The sequence below is a fragment of the Natator depressus genome, chromosome 1, assembly GCF_965152275.1.
Source record: "Natator depressus isolate rNatDep1 chromosome 1, rNatDep2.hap1, whole genome shotgun sequence".
Lineage (NCBI taxonomy): Eukaryota > Metazoa > Chordata > Testudines > Cheloniidae > Natator > Natator depressus.
The window spans coordinates 281,864,265-281,886,042 of NC_134234.1; the positions used below are offsets into that span (position 1 = coordinate 281,864,265).

The window sequence follows — 21,778 nt, forward strand, 5'->3', positions numbered from 1 at the left end:
ATGTATAGGAGGGCATTTCCCCCACCTCTACCTCCCACCTCTCATCCACCCACCCAGGCTTTGATTTGGTTCCACAGAAAGGTTTTGTTTTTAAACTGCAGAGATTGTGATTCTTTCATTTAATGTATTGTTTTCTTTCTTCATGTTTATTTTTAAAGTGTCTATCCTGACATTCTAATTTTAGACACGTGGGGATTTCCTATTAAGTGTTCTGAAACTTTAAAAATAGGGTCACTGGTGATTTAAAAATATATATTTAAATTAGATAGAAGGACTTAAAAAGTGTTGTGTTGGGGTTTTTTTGTTGTGTATGGGGAGTGGGCAGGATAGGAAGCAGGGAAGTGACAAAATGTACATGAGGCCTGAGGAAGTGTAGTAAGAAACAGATAAATTCACTTGATCAAAAATCAGAATTTCAGTGTGAGTTAGTAAATATAAATGACCTCACTGATGCTATAACTTGACTTCCTCCCTGTTAAACTAGAATAATCAACAATTAATTTCCAATGGTATGCTATGTAATTTATAGGATTTTCAGTTTGACATTTTTGGTAGTGATTGGCTGGAAACAAACCTGCAGATCTGAAAGTTTGGGACATTCAAAATTTGGCTTAGAATTTTGCTGCTTATGCCTATTTCTAAATTTTTAGATCTTAATAGAGAAATTGCTCTGTGTAGCTTATTAACATGGATGTTAACTTGGTGTAATTTCAATGCATTTTTTTTTAAGAGAATGCTTTTCCAGCTGACTTCTCTCTCGTATTTTACCTTTCTCACTCCTCCCTCATGGTATGAGAGAAACTGTAGGCGTTGCACATAAAAGAAGAGAAGGTCTGTGTATGTGAGAGTCAGATACTATTCTCATCCATGTCTTTGCTTTACACAAAAGTATTTTAGTTATCAGAAGCTCCCGATAAATTTTTCAGAACCTACAAAAACTGTATTCAGCTATTTATTAACTGACTCTAAAAGATAGAGATTCTGATGTTGTACCAAAAAATGTCCCCCCCCCCCAACACAGGAAGAAACCTCAATCATTTTGATCCCAAATACTATATTGACCTTTTAGGCTATAGCAGTATGAAGAATTTGCCCCAAAACTCAAATTAGTTTTGCATCTTTAATGACCACAGGTCCAATCCTGCTCCCATTGAAGCCAATGTGAGTTTTCCCACTGACTTGAGATTTGCAGAACTGGAGATAGGGTAGCAAAACATGTGGACAGAACCACACTAAGTGATTTGGAGAGACTGGAACAATGGGTGCTGCAGATAGTTAGGGGTGATTAAAATATGAATAACTCTGAAGTCTTATACCCAGAAACAGGAGATAAACAGCAGATGCAAAATGAGGGGACCTAGCCAAGCAGCAGCACCTATTGCATCAAGTGAAGCTTATTTTCATCTTATCTTCTTAATTGTCCTAATGTTACTGAAGTTTCAGCAGGGAAGGTGGGGAGATGAGACTGGGAGGAGAGCTGGGTCATGAAAGGATCTCTACCTTAACAAGTGGTTGACAACATGATGAAAAATAATTGAGGGATCTGGAAGCTCAGCCAAAGACACATACCTATTCTTCTAAAGGTTAAAATCTCATACTGAAACTCAATCTGTACCTACACAGGCAGAGAGCAAAGACTGTCCACAAGGTGGTAGATGGAATTCCTTCTGCTTAACCTGTATGGCTTGTACCTTGTACAACTGTATTGCTCACATCCTGCACTTGTTAGAGGTGATGGATCAGCTTTTATGGTTGTGACACTCTGCACTCCATATTTATCATAGTGGTAAGATGATATGATATGATTATGACATAATAATGATGCACCTTGTACAAAATGTGTCATGTGAGGTGTCAATGGAAAATTATGGTTTACTGAATATGATTATCTTATTTGTATGAATGTATCATTTTTGTATTTGGAGTTATGAATATTGACTGTATCTGTATTTCAAATCTGCTTGCACCTGGGTAACACCCACAAAACTTTACATACAATCTAGCAAGCACTTTATGAATGGCCTATTCAAGTTGAATAGCCCATCAAAAAAGACAATGGGACATGGAAAAGGCTTATCCTCATCTGGGGATGCTTCTGTCAGCCTATGGATAATGGCTGCCATGACTCATTGGCGCATGCAAGAGCTTGTGACTAGATCACAAGATACTGAACTCCATTTTGGTATCTGTATTTTTCCACAAACTGGGCTGGGAACTTGGCTTGGAACAAAAGGGTTCCCGCCATATGGAATAAGCTATAAAAGGGGAAAATGACATCAGCAGGGAGCTTCACTCCTCACACAACTGAACACCTGGAAACACAGACTGAACTGGGGGAAGTGCTGTTCCCAGGAGGGAAAGAAGGAATCCTGTCTTTGCATGGAAGCTTGATGAACTGTTTGTACTATCTAACAGGGTGAGACATTGCTTGATTCAAATCCTAACTAGTGTATAACACTTAGTTTGCATTTTTGTTTAATTTCTTAGGTAATCTGCTTTGATCTTATGCTCAATACTTATAATCGCTTAAAAACTACCTTTCTGTATTTAATAAATCTGTTTTATATTTTTACCTAAAACAGTGTGGTTTCCTTGAAGTGTGTGGGGAATCCACTCAGGAACAGAGGCTGGGACATTGTCTTCTCCACACTGAGGGGGGACGGACTGGATAATAAATTTATACTGGTCAGACTTTTGACCAGGGCAAGATGGTACAGCTCTGGGGTCCTAATCTGTGGAGCTGGAGGGTGGGGAAGTTCACTGGAGTTGTTCCATTGTCATTTTATGAGTGGCTGAGGAGAAACCTTCATGTAACTGCAAAAAGAAAAGGAGGACTTGTGGCACCTTAGAGACTAACCAATTTATTTGAGCATAAGCTTTTGTGAGCTACAGCTCACTTCATCGGATGCATCTGATGAAGTGAGCTGTAGATCACGAAAGCTTATGCTCAAATAAATTTGTTAGTCTCTAAGGTGCCACAAGTCCTCCTTTTCTTCATGTAACTGCAGCTGGGTGTGTCAGTGTGAGTACAAGTCCTGGAGAGGACTGTAGCTTGTCACAGCATCATGGGGTGAGAGGGAACCCAGGCTGGTGGGACAGAGGGCTCAGTGATACTCCAGTTCCAGGTTGCACCCTGCCGGGGCGGGGGGGGGAGGTTGGGAAGAAACCCATCACAATGGTAGCCTATAATAAAGTGCACTGAAATAATCCAGTCATACTGTCCTAAAGGCTTGCACCATGGCTATCAGATCAGCATGTTAGAGTATGTTAAAATATATTTAACATCTTACGTGCAATGGTTTTGTGCTGCCTACAAACCACAAATGTCTTTAATAATGACCATGTTTCAGTATATCCTGAAATAATTCCTGCATAATTTTTCTAATAATAGAGCAGAAGTTTTTTCAGTTTGGGATAGTTCCAGAAGATCTGAAGATGATTCCTCAGAAACTGGAATTCCTTCCAGGATTTTCTGTGAATTTTGCATCTGTTTTGTTTAGTAATACTGATAGGTGAACATATCTACTGTTATGTAGATATCTACACACACTGACTGTGCAGGGAACTTTCTCAGCTCATATTTGTTAGCATTCTATCCTTCTAATCCTTTATGAGATTTTAGTTAATTTCCTTTTCCTACCCTAGCCTCATGTTGTCAATATTGCCCGATAGTCTTAAGTAAAAGTGTGTACATATTTAAACAGCCTTCCAGTACTATGATTTTATAAATAATATCTAAGATACAAAAGTCCATTTTTTTCAACTTATCTCTTCACTGACATTCTGAAGAGAAGTTTATTTGCCATTAATTCTCTGCATCATTATAAATAAACATATCTGCAAGTCAAATCTTTACATTATGTGGAGTAGAAAGGTCACTTAATAAGGTTGCAAAAGTTATAGCTTTAAACAGAGTGCAAGAATAAAGGGCAAACTTGGTTTATAGCCCAAAAATATCAATTTAATGCTAAAATTATAACATAAAACAGTAGCCCATATTAACCAACCGCAAAGTTTACCGATCATTTCACATTTTTGGGTAGTCTACTTTTAAACTATCTCTTACAAAGCTTAATTTAGACATTGCATCTTGAAATAATTTATTACAAAGAGGCCAAGGTCTCGGTTTTTTAAAAAAAAACAATAAAACTTACAGAACTACCAAACTGGAGAGGTTTCCAAAAGCATAGTCTGGTATGTGATGTATTTTGTTCAATGCTAGTGTCATTGCTTGAAGTGCTGGTAAACTCCTAAAAGCATGCACAGGAATTTCTGTCAAAGAGTTGTCATCCAGCCACAAGTGTCTAAGAGAGATCAAGCCACTGAAGCAGTTGGGTGGCACATAGTTGATGTGGTTGGCATCCAGGCGTCTAAAAAACCAGAAATTTAGAACATTGACTTTGAGAAAAATGTAATGTATCAACACAACAGACCTAAAAAGATATTGTCAAGCACAGTGTGCTCCAAAGGGGAGGGTTGGGGGAAGGGTCATCAAGCACCCTGTTGGTGCTCTGGAGATACCCACATTTCCTTCTACTTTACATTCTGATCCTTGAGGCCCCACACCATGGTCAACATTCTTCTAGTCAATATCTAAACCAGACTCACTTTGGAGCCATCAGTGTGACTCTTTTATGGACTGAGGGGGTAACTTTTGAATGGCGCAGGGCACTCCTCCATGGGCTGAGCAATGAGTTTATTTCCCCTTCTGAGCTCTCAGTCACCTTAAGGGATTAAAAACTTGGTAAGAAATTCACTCAGAGACTCTCTCATTATTTTTATGTCTCTGGGTCATGGGATTGCTTCTGTGTAACTGAAAGAAGCGTTTGGCTCTCCATAGTTTTCAGCACCATCTTAGAAGCCTGAAAAGAAAATTTATTTCTGACTAATTGTATCTATTACATTTTGTGAAATATTGGTTGTTCCTGTTTTTCTAATGAAGGCTGAAGTTAATGTATCATTTGCGTGGCAGCGATGATTTCCTTTTATTTTGCATCAGCATTACCAATGAGCTGGTTTCATCTGTAGGAAAAACTAAAGCAGTTTGGTTGCTGCAGAACCAACACAGTGAGAACAACTGCACAACAGACTATTTGTTTTTCTCTAGATTCTACGGGCCACATTGTGATCTCACACTGGTGTAAATCAGAAATAATCAATGCAGTTTCAAGGGCATAACCAGCTCTGAGATAAGAATCAGGCTCTATATGATCAATGGTTTAAAATTATTTTTATTTTGTGCCCCTGGTAGAGTACAATTGAAAGAACACATCAATTTTCTGAAATGTCGGGGAACGTATATATGACCTATATGCTTATCATAACTCTTCTATGCTTCTACTTATTTCTAATCTGCTTTAATGACTTTGCACACTTGTTTGCACTACAAAAGTAAGTAATTAGCACTTTTGTTCACGCTGCCAGTTTACAGGATGTTATTAAAAGGAAGCAGTAGTGAATTTTCAAAAGCATGTTTGAAAACATTACAGAACAAACAGATGCACCCGGAGCGTAAGGAGGTAATCCTTCGCAACCCGAACTGGGTCCATTTGAGAGAGGGGGAATGAATACTCTATGTGGCAGGCATACTAATCTCTTTATTTAAAGCTGCTTCCTCATTTACAGTCATGTAAAATGTCGGGTCCATTCTGTCTCCTAGTCCAAACTACTTCTACCTACTGCATGAGAAACAATAATGAATTCTAAGGCTCCGTGCCAGACTGGCAAATAACTGAGACAAGGTCAGTTGGAACAAATTTATAAAGTTCAGTGTCAAAGCCCTTGTACAATTAAATTTTCACTACAATAACTGACACGGCAAGCAGCAGAGACCGAGCTTCCAAAATAACTCAAGGGTCTGTCAACAATGGGTGAGGCTGGAAATGTTTAGAAATACTCCCCCACTCCCCAGGCAACAACATACTATGCCTGTGTTTTCAAATAAGGTATAATTTGAGTGAATAGATGGCGTTTCTTTGTGTTTGGTTAGAAGTAAATTTCTTGTCTGTGGGATGTCTGTATGTAAACTAAGGAGTTACAGTTGCACTAGTTTGACAGTTACACTAATTAAAGAATGGAGGCTTTATTCAATTTAAATGTGCTACTGTATTACAGTTAACATCTTGTCTCATGTGGGGTCTCAGTCTGTAGCCCCTATTCACGCCCCTGTTGACTCCAAAGAGGCTACACACACAAGGGTTGCAGGATAGGGCAAGTTGTTTCAGATACAGAAGTTGTAAGGCATAGTCAGTTGTTTTAGACGATACAGAAACTATGGATGAAATCCTGGCACTGAAGTTAATGGCAATATGATCAGGATTTCATCCTCCACATATCTAACAGAAAATTTAGAAACTGAGTGAGCTGAAAGTGTAAATTCCCAAATTTAAATGGTATTGTCCCCTGTATGTGTGTGTATGCAGTCTTATTTAATTGTGATTCAAAGCTAGGTGAATTATTGTTTCAATATAATTTTATGGCAAAGCAAGAAGCTAGTATGGCTTATACTATAGAGTATGTAATGTAGTTGCAGGACTTACAAGTGCTCTTAAAATGTATGACCAACAAATGTTTCTTTGTTATCTAATCTTTTTTCAAAAAAAATTCCTGAGTACCATTTTGCTACTTGCAGATAATAAAACATTTCATTAGTGGTTATGTTTCCTGGCATAATACAAATAATCTATACTGATGTATAAAACATTGAGCAAAATCATAGTTTTCAGCCAATTTTTTTTACTCATGTTGATCAAAGTTTTGGCACTTTCAAAACTAAACCCATTAACTCATAAACATGACCTTACTTATAATTTAAAATATATAGTTAACATGTGGGCAGTTTAAAAGTTCTATTATATTCCAAAGAAAGCCAATTTAGAGAATCAAAAATATTTGATCTCCTCTGTTAGGCAGCCTATAAAATGACATCCAGCATGATATTTGTCATGAGCTCACTTAAAATGTCCAAAGTGAATGCTTAAATTATGCAGAATGTAGTCCACTGTAATTGTTTGACCATGTATACTCTGATCATATGTTTTGTAGCTCATGTAAAGATATTATTCATGCAGAATTCTAAAAGTGGATAAAGTAAAAGGGCTGACTCTCATATTTAAGAATAAAACACTAATTCCTTCCATAACTGCTACTAGTATTCTGGACTATAGTCAGCGTATACAGGATCTGGGCTTAGGCATAGTTTGACTGCTGTATTTTGGAGGGGAAGCTCCAGTCAGGCCAATGGGGTCATGCATGGAGGGGGGGGGGAATTCCGTACCTGCCCAAGGATTGCTGTTGGGGGGGGGGGAGGCAATGCCTCCCTGGTCCCCCCAAACTATGCCCAAGGATATGGGACAAGTTTATAGTGGTGCTGGACCATCACTGTAGTTAAGGTTGTGTCACAACTTCAGTTTAAAGGTTCACCTTTCTAAGTCCTCTAAAATAAACATGCTTACTTCGATTCCTTTGAACTTTGGTATGCCTCAGAAGAATGCAATTGAGGGGTAATGACCCAAATTTGGGGTCATTTCAGCAAGGGGTTGTGGAGACACAAGCCCCCCACAAAGTAGCCATTTTTCAAAAAGTTTCTGGGTGGTTTTTATTTTGTTTTGTTTTTGAACAGAGATAGAGCTCACACTATTGATGTGATGTGGATCAAAATGGTCTAATTCTGTCAAATTTTACCCAAGATAATGCATGGGACCTATAAATATTTGGGGGACTGAAACTGAGAACAGTATTTAAGAAAATGTACAGTTTTTACAATGCACATCTGCCAATATAGACAAATGGCTAGAGCAGTGTTTCTCAAACTTGGGTCCGCAGACCCCTGGGGGTCCACAGGCCCCACTGATTAACTCATTGAGAATGGTATCTAAGAACACATTCACTTCTTCACTTGCACAGATGTAGGGTCTGGAAGGATCACCGTCCACCCGAGGGGGTTGCTCTGCAGTCAGAGAGAGAGAGAGAGAGAGAGAGAGAGAGAGTGTGTGTGTGTGTGTGAAAGAGAGAGAGAGAGAAATCTGTATTTTATTAGCCTGTAGGGGAAGTAAGTGGCTACTTCTGGATCTCAGGGAAGATTAATAGTGGTATTTCCAAAGACATACAGTATGGAGGTTTGGAATTGACAGTACACATGCCTTGATCACGGAGGGAAAAGAAATATTTGCGATGTCAGGACTGCCAATGTGTGGACTGTGGGTGATTCTTGGATCACGAGGTTGCAGAAGTTTGTGGGAGAACAAGGGGCAAACCATGACATGGGGATTGCTGACTACAGACTGATTTGGGTGGAGATAGGTGGCCTGTGTTGGCATCTGGGTTTGTCCACTCTGCTACATCTAACCAGGGACTTAAGAGGCTGTGATCTGCCAGTCATTATTGAGATTCACTTGGACGGAACTGATCTGGGCCTTAGGCCTAGTGCGCGGCTTATACAATGTACGAGAGCAGATCTGGACCACGTCAAAAGATTTGTGTCTAGGAGCTGTGATAGTTTTCTCTTCTTTGGCTGAGTGTCCAAAGAATTGCTATAGTGACAATATGAAAATGATTAATAAGTTTTGGAAGAACATAAATTGGGAAATTGGAAGGTTCATGGCTGATCAGAAAATGTGTACTGTATGGCATAGAAACATGACAGGCTGTTCTCAGGGGTACAGCTATTGGACCAGGGTCAGAGGATCTTTCTCTTAAACATAAAACTGTCATTATTGTGGAACAAAAACCCTGTCTGTGATTTTTCTTACTGGCTGTACCACAAACTCCACCCTCCATGTACCCACTAAAGGGACCAACAAAATCAGTTGCTTAATGGAGATAGTTTTCCACAAAGGTGAAGCAGAACTACATTCAATGTGCCTGGATCTCTGATGCAATGCAATGCAGACTGTTTGCACCGCATTGCTAGCCTAATCTGGTCGTACAGCTGGCTGAACCTGCCCAGGGAGCATCTTCCAGAGTAGCGGTGATCTTCCTGTGGCATGAGCCAGCCTAAAGGTGCTCACATCAGTCTCCCTCCCTTCCGCTAGTGTATCAAAGAAAGGAGGGCTGGTTGGGATGGCCCTGTGCTAAGCGGATCCTTGTTTGATTCCAACCTCTTATGACTGTCCACAGTCCAGTGTAAGACAGAGTGATCCTTAGGCTGCTCTAACATTGCACGGGGGACCAACCCAGCACAGACATGTGACAGAATGAGAGGAATGCAAAAGTGAACTTTAAAGCAGCTTTGCATGTACACAGATAACCTTCACCTGCACTCTGTTCAATTCAGCTGCATCCCAGGATCAGGCTCAATGTGAATGTAGACAACTTTTCAGACTACATGTTTCCTAGGAAGGATGATTACTCTACAGGTTTCACTGATTATTATATAATGATAATGTGTCATGGTATGATGAGGAATAAAGTTTTAATCATCATTAGATTGGGATCCCTCCTGAATGGCAACAACATGGGTAGAGCTTTTTGCATGAAAATTTTTCTTGTAGGAAAATGTGGTTTCATACATTTTCACAAGAAAATGTTGATTTTTGACTAAATTTTTCATTTTTCCATTTGAAGGAATAAAAAATTGAGTTGACATTTCTAAACAAAATTTCATTTTTTCCCATTTCAAAATGCCAATTCAAACCTCTTTCAATTTTTTCCTTCTTTAAAATATTTCATTTTTTTGTTCCAGTTCAGAATGGAAACTAATTCTGAAATGTCAAAATTTCTTGGGGGATGAAAATTCCATTTCCCATCCAATTCTAGCCACAAATGAATTATAGAGAAAATCCCAGATAATTTCCACTTAAACCTTTATGTGACATCAAACCTGATAATCATGTACCCTATATATACTGTGACGGGGCAAGGCCAGATGGCTATAGAAAAGTAGTGGGAGATAGATATATTAGCTCCAGGCTAAACAAATCCCTGGTACCAGGATAAGTGAAATGGCAGCTGCTCGAGTTCAGTTAAGACACTTGGGGCCAATTAAGAACTTTCCAGAAGGCAGGGAGAATGTTAGGTTGATTGGGACACCTGAAGCCAATCAGGGACTGGCTGAAACTAGTTAAAACTAGTTAGTCAGGTGGGTGTGCATGTCAGGAGCTGTGGGAGGAAGCTGTGCTGTTGGAGAGGCTGAGTAGTACACACCATATCAGGCACAAGGAAGGAGACCTTGAGGTAAGGGTGAAGTGGAGCTTGAGGAAGTGAGGGCTGCTGTGGGGGAAGTAGCCCAGGGAATTGTACATATCATGTTTCTAAAAGGTCAGCTACCATAGCTGATACTATTAGGGTCCCTGGGCTGGAGCCTGGAGTAGAGGGTGGGCCCGGGCTCTTCCCCCCCCCCCCCACATCTTTGCCCCCTGATTAATCACTGAGACTGGGAGACAACAGAGAATGTGCAAGGAAGGATAACTTCTCCTCACCTCCCTCACTGGCTTATGATGAAAATGGCTCAGTAGACTGTGACCCTTGTCTCTAGAGAGAGAAGGGTTACGTGAAGGGTCACAGTGAGCCTCTGAGGCTAGCGAAATCCACCAGGAAACGTGGGACCCACGGAGGAAAGGACAGAGCTTTGTCACAATACCAAATAAATAAAAGACAAATAAAAACTATTTAAGAAATGCTTTGGGCAACTTAAAAACATCTTACTGAAACCTTACTGGTACTATTTTCATATCCTGCCTCCTGTAAAATCAGGATGACTTACAACAATAAATTCAGGAGAGAAGTTTGTCCTGTTTAGTATAGGAATTATCTTTTTATCTTGATCCTCCTCCCACTGAAGACCATAGAAAAACTCCTGCTGAATTTTAGGGGACCAGGAGAAAATGATCCATATTACTGGGAATGCATTTCTTTGCTTGTTAATGTCCTTTATGAATAGTGAGCTATTGGCAACAAAGCACTGCCTAGTATGTCATTGATTTTTGGCTATTTCCATGTTGGCTGAGCAACCGTAAAGTTACTCATTAACAATGGTGTATAAACATGAGAATAAACAGCGTAAAGTTTCATCAAAGTTTCAGAACTTTGTATACAATGCTAAAATAATCAAAATTTAAGAATGGCAAAAAGGTTCTTCATTATGAATGTAAGATTTTCTTTCCTTTTAATTAATAACATTCATATAAGGAGGTCTGCAAATTCTTTAGTTGTATGGTAAACGTGTATATTATTTCTTGCATTAACATTTGCAGAAGCAAATTTTTTCTATTAAAATTTTCCACATCTAAAAACCTCTGGGGCATTAGAACATATATGTTCATTCAACCCTGTTGAATACCTTCTTGACATCAAGGCAGAGGGCAAGAATGGGGATGCCAGAGTTCTGAGCAGTATGCAAACAACTAAGAGCACCAGCTGATGCTCTGTTCTAAAGAAACTTCAGGGTGAATAAGATAAGTGACACTAGCAAACACTATGGACAAATATCTTAATCCTGGCAAATCAGTGATAATGGTAGTTACATTTAGCTATGATACTTAAAAACAGATTTTCCTTTCTTGGGTGTAACAGATATGAATGGCAATCTTATTGTTGGGATTAGTATTTCACATTATTTCCCTTCACTTTGTACTTCAGAGGAAAATTACAGTATGCTATAAGGCATGATTCTGTAGAACTCAGATGTGAATCCATTATGATTTAGGCACTTCCAAAATGAAAGCACTCTGATTAGTTCCTTCAAACCCTCATGTGATACAGGAATACTGAGTTTCACGTAATCGTTTGGCTTTTACCTAGGTAGTTGATGCCTTTAAGAACTGTTGACCTAGTACATCCTCATAGTTGACAGGGGAGCTAGAGACCCTTGTAAAATTGAAGAGGATTTTAATATCCTGAGTTTTAAGGATTGTTTCATTTTTAGCTTTAATTAAAAAAATAAGGTATGCATTCTCCATTTGCTTCAAATGACAGGTTAACAGTCTCACATTTTTCTCCCCAGATTAAGGTTGAAATAATGCATACCCTACTTTTCCAGTATGTACAAACGCTTTTGTGCGCTGCTATGTCAAAACCTTATTTTCTAGGATTTTGTATTTTGTAAATATCTTGATGATGCCTGCAACAGCTGTTTTTTTTTAAGTATAGCATAGCATTTGGAAAAGGTGAACCTTAACAAAGTATGTGAATATTTGTAACTCAAATTTCAAAAGAACTAAGGCTTCTTCCAGTAAGAATGAGGCCAAGTAAGAGAGCAGAGGTATGACTCGGAACTGAATTGAAACCTCAGTGAAATTACAGGAAAACCTTAGTACTGGTTTGGGATATTCACAGTTTAGATGCTCTGCAGGGACAGCCTTCTGTGCTTCAACGGAACCTCACTGATTCTAGTGAGGCAGCACATGAGCACAGGACTCTGCCTCACGGAGCAGTACTTTTTCCAGCAAAGTCAGTCATAATCAAGTAAAGAAAGAATTCATACAGTATGCAAGTAATGAGCACTGTACATTTTTAATCACCTCACTAAATAAAAATCTATGGTAACGGAAAGATAAAGTGCCACCACCAGCAGGAAAGAAGATCTGCAGAAGGCAACTGAGGCAATTCAGAGTTTAAACAGCAACAAACCACCAGTACCATCAGAAGTTGGATGGAAGGCGAAGAAATTGTTGCTTGATTCTCCAATATAGTCATTCAATTTTGGGGATTAAAACATATCCATACACCAGAGGATGGAGGAAAAGCCTGTCCTATAATGTATATTTTTATGCATAAATAAAACAATTGCTATTAAACTAGTGCTATGAGTGAGTAGGGAAAAGTTGTAGCTTTTTGTATTAATAAAATGAATGTAGCATTGTCACATGATCAGCTATGCATCCTTTAAGGCAGCAATAGAATTAGCTTGGCTACCCACCCCGAAACATAATAATATTTTTAGGGTTAAAAAAAAAAAGGATGAGAGAGTTAGCACTAACATTCAGCAGTTCACAGCTACTCTAGCCTAAGGACTGGGTTAATGAGGCTCACACAAATCATGCCAGACTATAAAGTTAAACATAAATAAATACTAAACCTGGCTATCCTAAAGAAAACTTTGCTTTGGTAAAAGGTTTCTAAGAGCTTTTAACCTTTTAATTACTCTTTTGATAGAACTTCTGTTATTTCAAGGGTTTCAGAAAGTAATTCCTATTGTAAATCAGAAACCAAAGTAAGAGTCACCTTCTGAACAGAAAATTACCACACTGTATGAAACAAGAAACTGAATCTCTGCACACCTTTATCTGACAGGCACAACCCAGTTGGAACAAACAAAAGAATCATGGTTTTCTTTTCCTCAAAGAGTTCACTTTTGCCAATGATCTTCTTTCAGCTGATAGTAGCTTTTCTGTACAAGCCCTTATCACTCCATCTTCTGTCTGCTACACAGCTGTTTAAAGTTCCTACTGGCCTCTGTCATTCTTTTTTTATTTTAATTCTGTCACCAAATACCAGTCTTTTACACAGACCACATAACCCTATGGTTTTCTTCTTCAGCTTCTTCTTCCCCACCTCAGGGAAAGAGATTCTCAACGAAGAATGAGAGATACTGTCGTTTTATTTAGAAACCATGCTGAAAATTTCAGTTTCTCTCAAAGCAACAAAAAACCCCTTGTTTGCCTGCCTTGTCATGTTTTAGCCCAGAATACCTATAGAATAATGAGATTTAGCAAGATTTTTTTATGTTTAGAAGGGGGAAAAATTTAATGTAGTCATTAGACCAGAGTTTTCTCATGACTTTTATGAAGATCAAAAGAAAGAAGAATAACCTTAAAAGCATATGTTTGAGATATTTTATGCTGTCTCTGGTCAATAAAGAAAAAGGTCACTGAAGGAGGTAACAATTATTAGATAACCAATTCTTAAGATTGCTTTACACTAGCATCTGTAATAAACTTTTTGAAAACACAGAATCCAAATGTTGTCCAAGACAGACATAAAAATGCACGGGCAATAATACTGCCCAGCATTATGTATATATAATTGAAAGTCAGAGAGATGTCATTTTATGTTGGAAATCATTAAAAAAAATCAGTTTTTTAAATTTTTTGTCTGAATTTAGTGTATGCAAAAGATATTGAGTTAACTACACTGGAGGCTTCTCTTTATACACAGAACAGGACTATAGCATAACCTGAGACAGTTGAAGTTTTTCCACAATACCCCCTCTCAGTATATCTCAACTCTGACCTAAGCCAGTCTATAGCATAGTCTATATGTCCTCTGAGTCCTCATCCTTTCTGCAGACTCCCAATGAGGTTGCTAATTAGTGCAAACTGTGGTAATGGTTTTTGTGATACTAAATATTTGAATTTTTCTAGTGCCTTCCACACAAAGGACCTCAAAAATGTACAAAGATTAATTATGCTTCCAACACCATGGTGAAGAGAATGGGCTTTACACCAGTTTTTCAGATGGGAAAAACTGAAGCACCAAGAAGTTGCAGTCTGAGTTTTCACATGTTCCCAGACATAAGGCACCTAAGATGTTGAGTGCCCAGCTCCGGCTATCTTGATGTCTTAAGTTCAGCACCCAAAATTAGTCAATGCTTTTGAAACTTTAGACTTCAGTTTCTTGTCCAGGTCACAATGGATGTTTGTTTCTAATCTGGAAATAGAATCTTTATCTACTGACCCCCACTCCTGTGTTACCCCCAAGACTATCCTTTCTTACTTGTCTACTGGGAACTACCGTAAGACGACTCATAGCACTTCACACAAGCCACTAAACAGCCAGCTAATGGTAACTTTTGGTCTTTGGACCTGGGCATTAGTTCTGATAAAATGGAGGCTCAGAGACAAGGCTAATATGGTACAGCCAAGTCATATAAGTGTGGGGACCTGTTTGCCTCGTGTGATTCAAGCATATTATACAAAAGGGAATTAAAGATGAATTAATAGTGTTTTCAGTGTTGTAAAACAAAAATTAATTACAATGTCACTTAGAGATTTAAAAAATATATTAAAGGTGTTCTTCAGGAAACCTTAATGATGAGAAATATCAGCAGTGTTCAAGAAAGCAATTTCTATTTTCAATTTTCCTTGACCGAACAGTAAGTATCACAGTGCAGTGAATCTTTGCTCAGACTTTGAACCAGCTTAAAGTACTGTAAAGCAATTGTCACATGAAGTCACTTCTGATGTTTAATTGAAGACTACAGTATTGTAGTTAAATGAATTCAAAGGGAGTTGGGAAGAAAAAGTTGACCAAATATACTATTTGATAACAACATTATCTTATAAATTAGTTACATTAACAACATAATATAGTGTAGTATATCAAGTATACTTACAGAGACTGAAGACTGCGCAAGTTCTGGAGTGCTTCAGTGGGAACCTGCTCTAACTGATTATTCTGCAGCATTCTACATTAAAATCCAGAAACAATGTAAGAAAAGAAAATGTTTTTACTTTACAGACTTTAGGCCAAAATTTTGCTCTCTTACATCCATGAAACTCCAGGAATGGGACTGTATGGGTATTATGGGGAGCAGATTTTGACTTTAACAAATTAAGATATAATTTACAGAGATATCTAAAAATTACTAAACCACCTTTAAAACTCACAATTTGCATTCTTTCATTAGTGGATTTGTCTTCTCAAGGTGAGCAAATACCTGCAGCATGAACTAGCTGTATTAATAGTAGCATGCTAGCTAAGGGATGGATTTTCAAAAGCATCTGAGGCAGTTCAGAGAACAAAGTGCCCCTGGCTTTCAATGCGACTTGTGCTCCTAACTCTTTTCAGGTGCTTATGAACCTGGCTCCCCCTCAGAAACTCCCTTCTCGTTTCTTACTCGGGCACTATTTCAAAGGCAATGGACCACCTCCTGAGAGTCGTACTCAAGAAAATGGCTATTACAGCTCATTGGAATTTTTCTCAGTAAAGACTTTAAAATTTGACCCATGTAGAGTTTTACCTGAGTAAAGATTATAGAATTTGGCTTGGTGAGATTAGTTTTTTTTCAGGTCTACAGAGGAAGTTGCTCCTTGTTGCACAAAAAAAGGCAATGACCCGAAAAACAATCCCTTCTATATCTGTCACGTTCTTGTGCTGCCTTCTTTTCAGGGGCTGAGATGCGCTTTTCATTTCTTTTGAATTTGATGAAACATTTGGGGCGAGGGCAGGAACAGATGACTTCCAGAAAAACCCAAGAAGTGCCAAAGCCAGAGGTCCAGGCCTGGGTAAACCCCCACTGTGCAAAAGGGCTTTGCCTGAGTAAAAATGGAGGACTCTATTGTGCTGTTCAGGCCCAGCCAACCAATAAGGGAAAGTACGGAGGGGAGTGTGACCAGCTCTCCTCTATGTCCAGCCAGAAGACGAGCTGGTCATTGGGTAGTATTTGGCCCTGCTCCTTCTCGGTCCCCATTAGAGGAGGTATTTCTGACAGTAGCAATATCCCTTGGTAGCCCCAGAGCTCCCTGAGCCAAAGACTGCCATTGTGTCAACTCCTGAGTGGACAGGGGCGAGAGAGTCCTTGTTACCTTCTCCCCATGTACCCGTCTTCCAGTGGCTGGGCATAATCTTGAAGTGAATAGGATCTCTGGATTGGGCTGATACTGAATAGGTGTTTGGCATTTCATTGAAAAAGGGGAAAATTTTGACATCCTTACCGAGGCAAAACTTCCCCTGAAGTTGAGTTAAGTAAATAGAGTGGGATTTGGCCCATAATCCTATTTTTTACAACTTTTATTATGTGCAGTATTATACTTCTCAAATGCACAAGTTTTTAATAAAAAATAAACACAAAAAAGGCAGAGAATATCCTTTAACTGTTTTTTTTATAACCCGAGCTTATCCTGAACTGATTACACCCATGAGGATACAAGATTTAGATATGAACGTAGAGCTGTATTTAAATTATGCCTCGTTTACAGTAATTAATCTATCCAGTTTGCCCCTCAAAAAGCTAAAAGAAAAATTATCCTCAGTTTTATCCAACCATTAAAAATGCCTCTGAAGCTTTTAGACTTGAATTCAGAACTTTTGTGGACAGTTAAAGAAACTATTAACTGGAACAATTTTTGTCTTTTATATTGCACAGTGTCATTTAGTTGATGAGCAAGCTGTTTTAGAACCATTTGTGTTTAGGACATTTTCCATATGATAAAGCAAAGATATACAAATGGTAATATGTATCTTCATTCCATCTAAATCGCTCACAATGAACTGATCAAAATATGCAATTTACTTGATCAAATCTTTACGTTAATTAGTTCCCTGGAGCATTTAGGAAATCAGAAATATATCAAACAACACACAGTTTACTTACAGCACTTTAAGACTGAAAAGGCCGGCAAATGCTCCCCTGGGAATGTATGTCAAGCCATTTCCTGCAAGACGTCTGCAGGGTTTAAAAAAAAAAAAAAAAGGTAAATACATTTCTCTTCATGTGGAATTAATTTGCTCGTTAAAAAGCAACATGAGTATGTTTGAACCACTGATGCCAAAGGCAGTTGTTTAGGAGCCTTGTTTTGTCATCATTAATATACTGTTAAAAAAAATTCTGTAACTGTGTAGTCAACTTACTGGCAGCTGTGCTGCAGAGACAAATGCACTTTCACTATAAATCAAGTTTATGGTTTACAATGCACATCTAATTGTTCATACTGTTCTTTTTAAAGAGTAAACAATGTCTAATACTAAAATATAATAGACTGACTACCAGTGGTATTATGGAACATTCTGGCTCACAGTTTTAGAACTGTGCATGCATAATGTGTGCTCATTTTAATGCAATTGTGCACACAATCACAGTACATGCACAGATTAATGACCATGGCTCATTTACCATGACTGCACATGAAGTAATGGGACATGCAACTTTTCCCCAGGCACACATTTATAAAAATCATTTCTATAGCACCTTCCCTTTTCGAGGGGACTGGGGGGGCTGATGTCTTACAAACTTAAATAAATAAACAACACAAATGCATTTGTGAGGTCTTCTATTTTTCCAAAAGGAGATACATTCTTCAGAAAGTGTGTAGAATAAAGAAATCCCATATTTGATGTGAAATAATGGATCTATCGTTCATATATGACCCCCTGCAATATGGTATCTGAGTATCTCATAATTTTTGAAGTATTTATCCCCACAACATCCCTGAGAGGTAAAAAGTACAGATGGGCAATTGAGCCTTAAGACAGGCTAAGTATCTTGTCCAGTATCACACACTTGAGTTTGTGGGGGTGCAGGCATTTGAACACAGCTCTTCAAAGACTCAAGCTAGAGCCCTAACCCACTGGACCACCCTTCCTCTCAACAGAGCAGGTAAAAGAGAACACTGTAACAAGGACTTAACCAATGTTGCAATATAAGTCAGTACCAAAGACTCCCATCCAAACAGGCTCTCCTGAGGTTCATACTTTCTGCGTGAAGTGAAATATTCCCTGTGGTAAAGCTTTAAGTGGAAAACCACACCTGTTTAACAGCTCCTGAATAAAGATTCCAACTGTTCAGAGGAGGGAGGGGACTGTGAAAGATGGACCATGCCTATTTCATTGGAACACTATGCACCTTTACAGTTGCATTTCAGTAGGTAGTACTTATTTTTCCAGTTTCAGACCCTCATTAGACCTTTTGGTGCCGAATTGTACATTTAGTGTCTTGTACTATTTTGAAGTGCAGTAGCTTAAAATCATTTTTTGAAACAAACAAACAAAAAAGTTTAGGATGATAACTCTATTAATATACATTCTGTGCCTATTTGGAGGAAATTAAGGGTGAGTTTAGTTGCTTTTTGGAACATATTTGAGTTGATTATAATTGGCCCAAGATTTTCTCGGTCAAAGTGTTTTTTTGCAGAATTCTCTCTAGGAGAAAATGTACCAGAGTAATTTGTCATTTTTCATACAAAGATTTCATGGCCAGCAGGATGAATATTTTAGTCTAATCTGACTTCTTAGGCCAAAGAACTTCACCTTCTGCATCCGGACCATGACTTTTAGAAAAAACATCTAGCCCTGACTTAAAAACAGCAAGGGAGAAAGAATCTACCATATCCCTAGGTAATTTTTTTCAATGATTAATTATCCGCACTATTAAAATGTGTACCTGTTTCTAGTCTGAATTTGTCTAACTTCAGCTTCCAACCACTACATCACATTATACTTTTGTTCTTCTAGATCAGTGGTAGGCAACCTGTAGCCCGCACACAGCACGTGAGGGTAATCTACTGGCGGGCCGCGAGACAGTTTGTTTACATTGACTGTCCGCAGGCACGGCTGCCCGCAGCTCCCACTGGCCGCGATTCGCTGTTCGCCACCCCTGCGCCACTTCCCGCAGCTCCTATTGGCGGGAATATGGCCACTGGGAGCTGCATGCGGCCGTGCCTGCGGACAGTCAATGTAAACAAACTGTCTCATGGTCCACCAGCGGATTACCCTGACAAGCCGGGTGCAGCCTGTGGGGCACAGGTTGCCCACCACTGTTCTAGATTAAAGAGCCCTCACGATCAGAAATACTTCCTCATAAAGGTCCTTGTAAACCCTGATCAAGTCACCTCTTAACCTTCTCTTGATAAATTAAATAGATTGGGCTTCTTTAGGCTCTCACTGTACAGCAGGTTTTCCAAACCTCAAATAATTTTTGTAGCCCTCTTCTGAACCATTTCCAGTTTGTCAACTTCCTTTCTGAAGTGTGGACACCAGAAGTGGACTCAGGATTGTATTAATGATCTCACTAATGCTGTATACAGATATAATACAGCATTATTCCCTATCCCATACTTCCCTATTCCACCCCTGCTTCTGCAGCCAAGGATCACATTCATCCTATTCGCTACCACATCAGACGGGGAGCTCATGTTCAACTGGTTATCTACTATGACCCCTAAATATTTTTCAAAGTCACTGCTTTCCAGAGGAGGTACAGTCCTTCCTCTTATAATTGTGGTCTACATTCTATGTTCCTAAATGTATATCCTTGCATTTGGCGGTGTTAAAATACATGTTTGTTCAAATGAGTACACCTTTCCAAGCAATCCAGGTCAGTTTGCATAATTGTCCCCATCATTATTTACCATTCCACTAATTTTTGTGTCTTTTGCCAACTTTACCAGCAATTATTTTATATTTTCTTCCAGATTATTGTTACAGACATAGAAAAGCACTGGGCTAAGAACAGATCCCTCCAGGATCCCACTAGAAAGATCCCCCATTGCATGAGGATTCCCCATTTAGAATCACTTTTTGAGATCTATCAGTTAACCAATTTTAATCCATTTGATATGGGATACATTGATTAAGTATAGTGCTAATTTTTAATCAGAATGTCACGTGGGACCAATAGAAGTGTTAAGTATATTATGTCAACATGGTTACTTTTATCAAGCAAACCTGTGATCACAGCAGAAATACAATATCAAGGTTGTTGGACAATACTTATTTTTCATAAAAAGATGTTGAGTAGAATTAATTATATTACCATCTTCTAATTTTTTACTGATTGTGTCTATACCAGCCTTTCTATGATTTTGTCAGGGACTGATGTCAGGCTAACCGACCTACAGTTTCCCAGGTCATCCCATTTATCCTTTTTAAATACTGGCAAAACATTAGCTTTTTTCCAGTCCTCTGGAACTTTCCCAATGTTCCAAGATTTGTTTAAAATCAACAATACTGGTTTAGCGAGATCCTTGGCCAATTCTTTTAACACTCTTGTGTGAAAATTATCTGGTCAGTTCTGTAGGGCATGCTGCAAATTTGGTTGCTCTATTCTTGACAGGTTTTTTAATGCTGTCATGTGCTTTTCCACTTGCTATTTCCATCCTACCCCAATCTGGGCACTAAAGGGAAATCAATTCTTATGTTGATATCACTGGTAGCTAATCTGTAGGATATTGGGTTTATTCTTCTCTCAGATGTCGTTCATGTGGTCTGTGTTTAAATTTGTACGGTTGTATGGTTTTTGAAAGATGCATGCATATTTTGCAATTTTAAATAACATATGACTGCATTTGCACACTTATGGTATATTTTCTCAGACAGTCCACAATGAATTTCCATGTGTAGTTAGAATTTTTGTATGTTTCAGCACTGAAACAAGTGAGTGTATTGTTTCTGGGGTTTTGTTTCCCGTTATATTAAGTCATTCAAGGGAAGCTTTACTTCAGTTGGACTTTGGATGGACTTTGATTAATGATCTGAAACTGAATGGGTAAATCATAGAATCATAGACTTTAAGGTCAGAAGGGATCATTATGATTGTCTAGCCCGACCTCCTGCACAACGCAGACCACAGAATCTCACCCCCACACTCCTGTAACAAACCCCTAACCTATGTCTGAGCTACTGAAGTTCTCAAATCGTGGTTTAAAGACTTTAAATACCTCCCTCCCCTACAGAGCTGAGGATGGATGGATTGTCTGCCTCCACGGTGGTGCATTTAGTTAATGATTTCTGAAAGGGGGAATGAGTTCGTTTATAGTCCTTACATAACCAAATATCTGGCCTCCATTGTTTGTATGTTTTAAATTTAAATTTCAGAAAAGTTGAATTTTGTTTTAGTTCCCACAGTTCCATGATTTGTTGTTTCAGAAATATTACACTAAACAAAAAGAAGACTGAAATATATGACTTCTCCATAATAAAAAGGCAATTAAAAGGAAGAAGTTACTGCATTTATTTATTTTTGGAGGCTATTGGTTTAGAATCCCATTTCAGAATCTTACAAATAAAGAACCAGTACTACAATAACTTACACCTCTGTGGCATAATTTTACTCACATGACTAGTCTCACACATCTCAATGGGGCTACTCACGTAAGTAACCTTCTGCACATGTGTACCTGTAACC

General features: G+C 38.6%; 1 protein-coding gene across 1 annotated transcript in view; it reads right to left on the bottom strand.

The window, feature by feature from the left end:
* LGR5 (leucine rich repeat containing G protein-coupled receptor 5) overlaps positions 1-21,778 on the bottom strand; it is a 123,310-nt gene that overhangs the window by 32,403 nt on the left and 69,129 nt on the right. The window contains exons 3-5 of the mRNA XM_074942045.1: positions 17,252-17,323; positions 15,272-15,343; positions 4,155-4,370 (exon numbers count right to left, since the gene is read on the bottom strand). Of these exons, the coding sequence (XP_074798146.1) occupies positions 4,155-4,370; positions 15,272-15,343; positions 17,252-17,323 (360 nt within the window). The remainder of the gene's footprint in view (positions 1-4,154; positions 4,371-15,271; positions 15,344-17,251; positions 17,324-21,778) is intronic.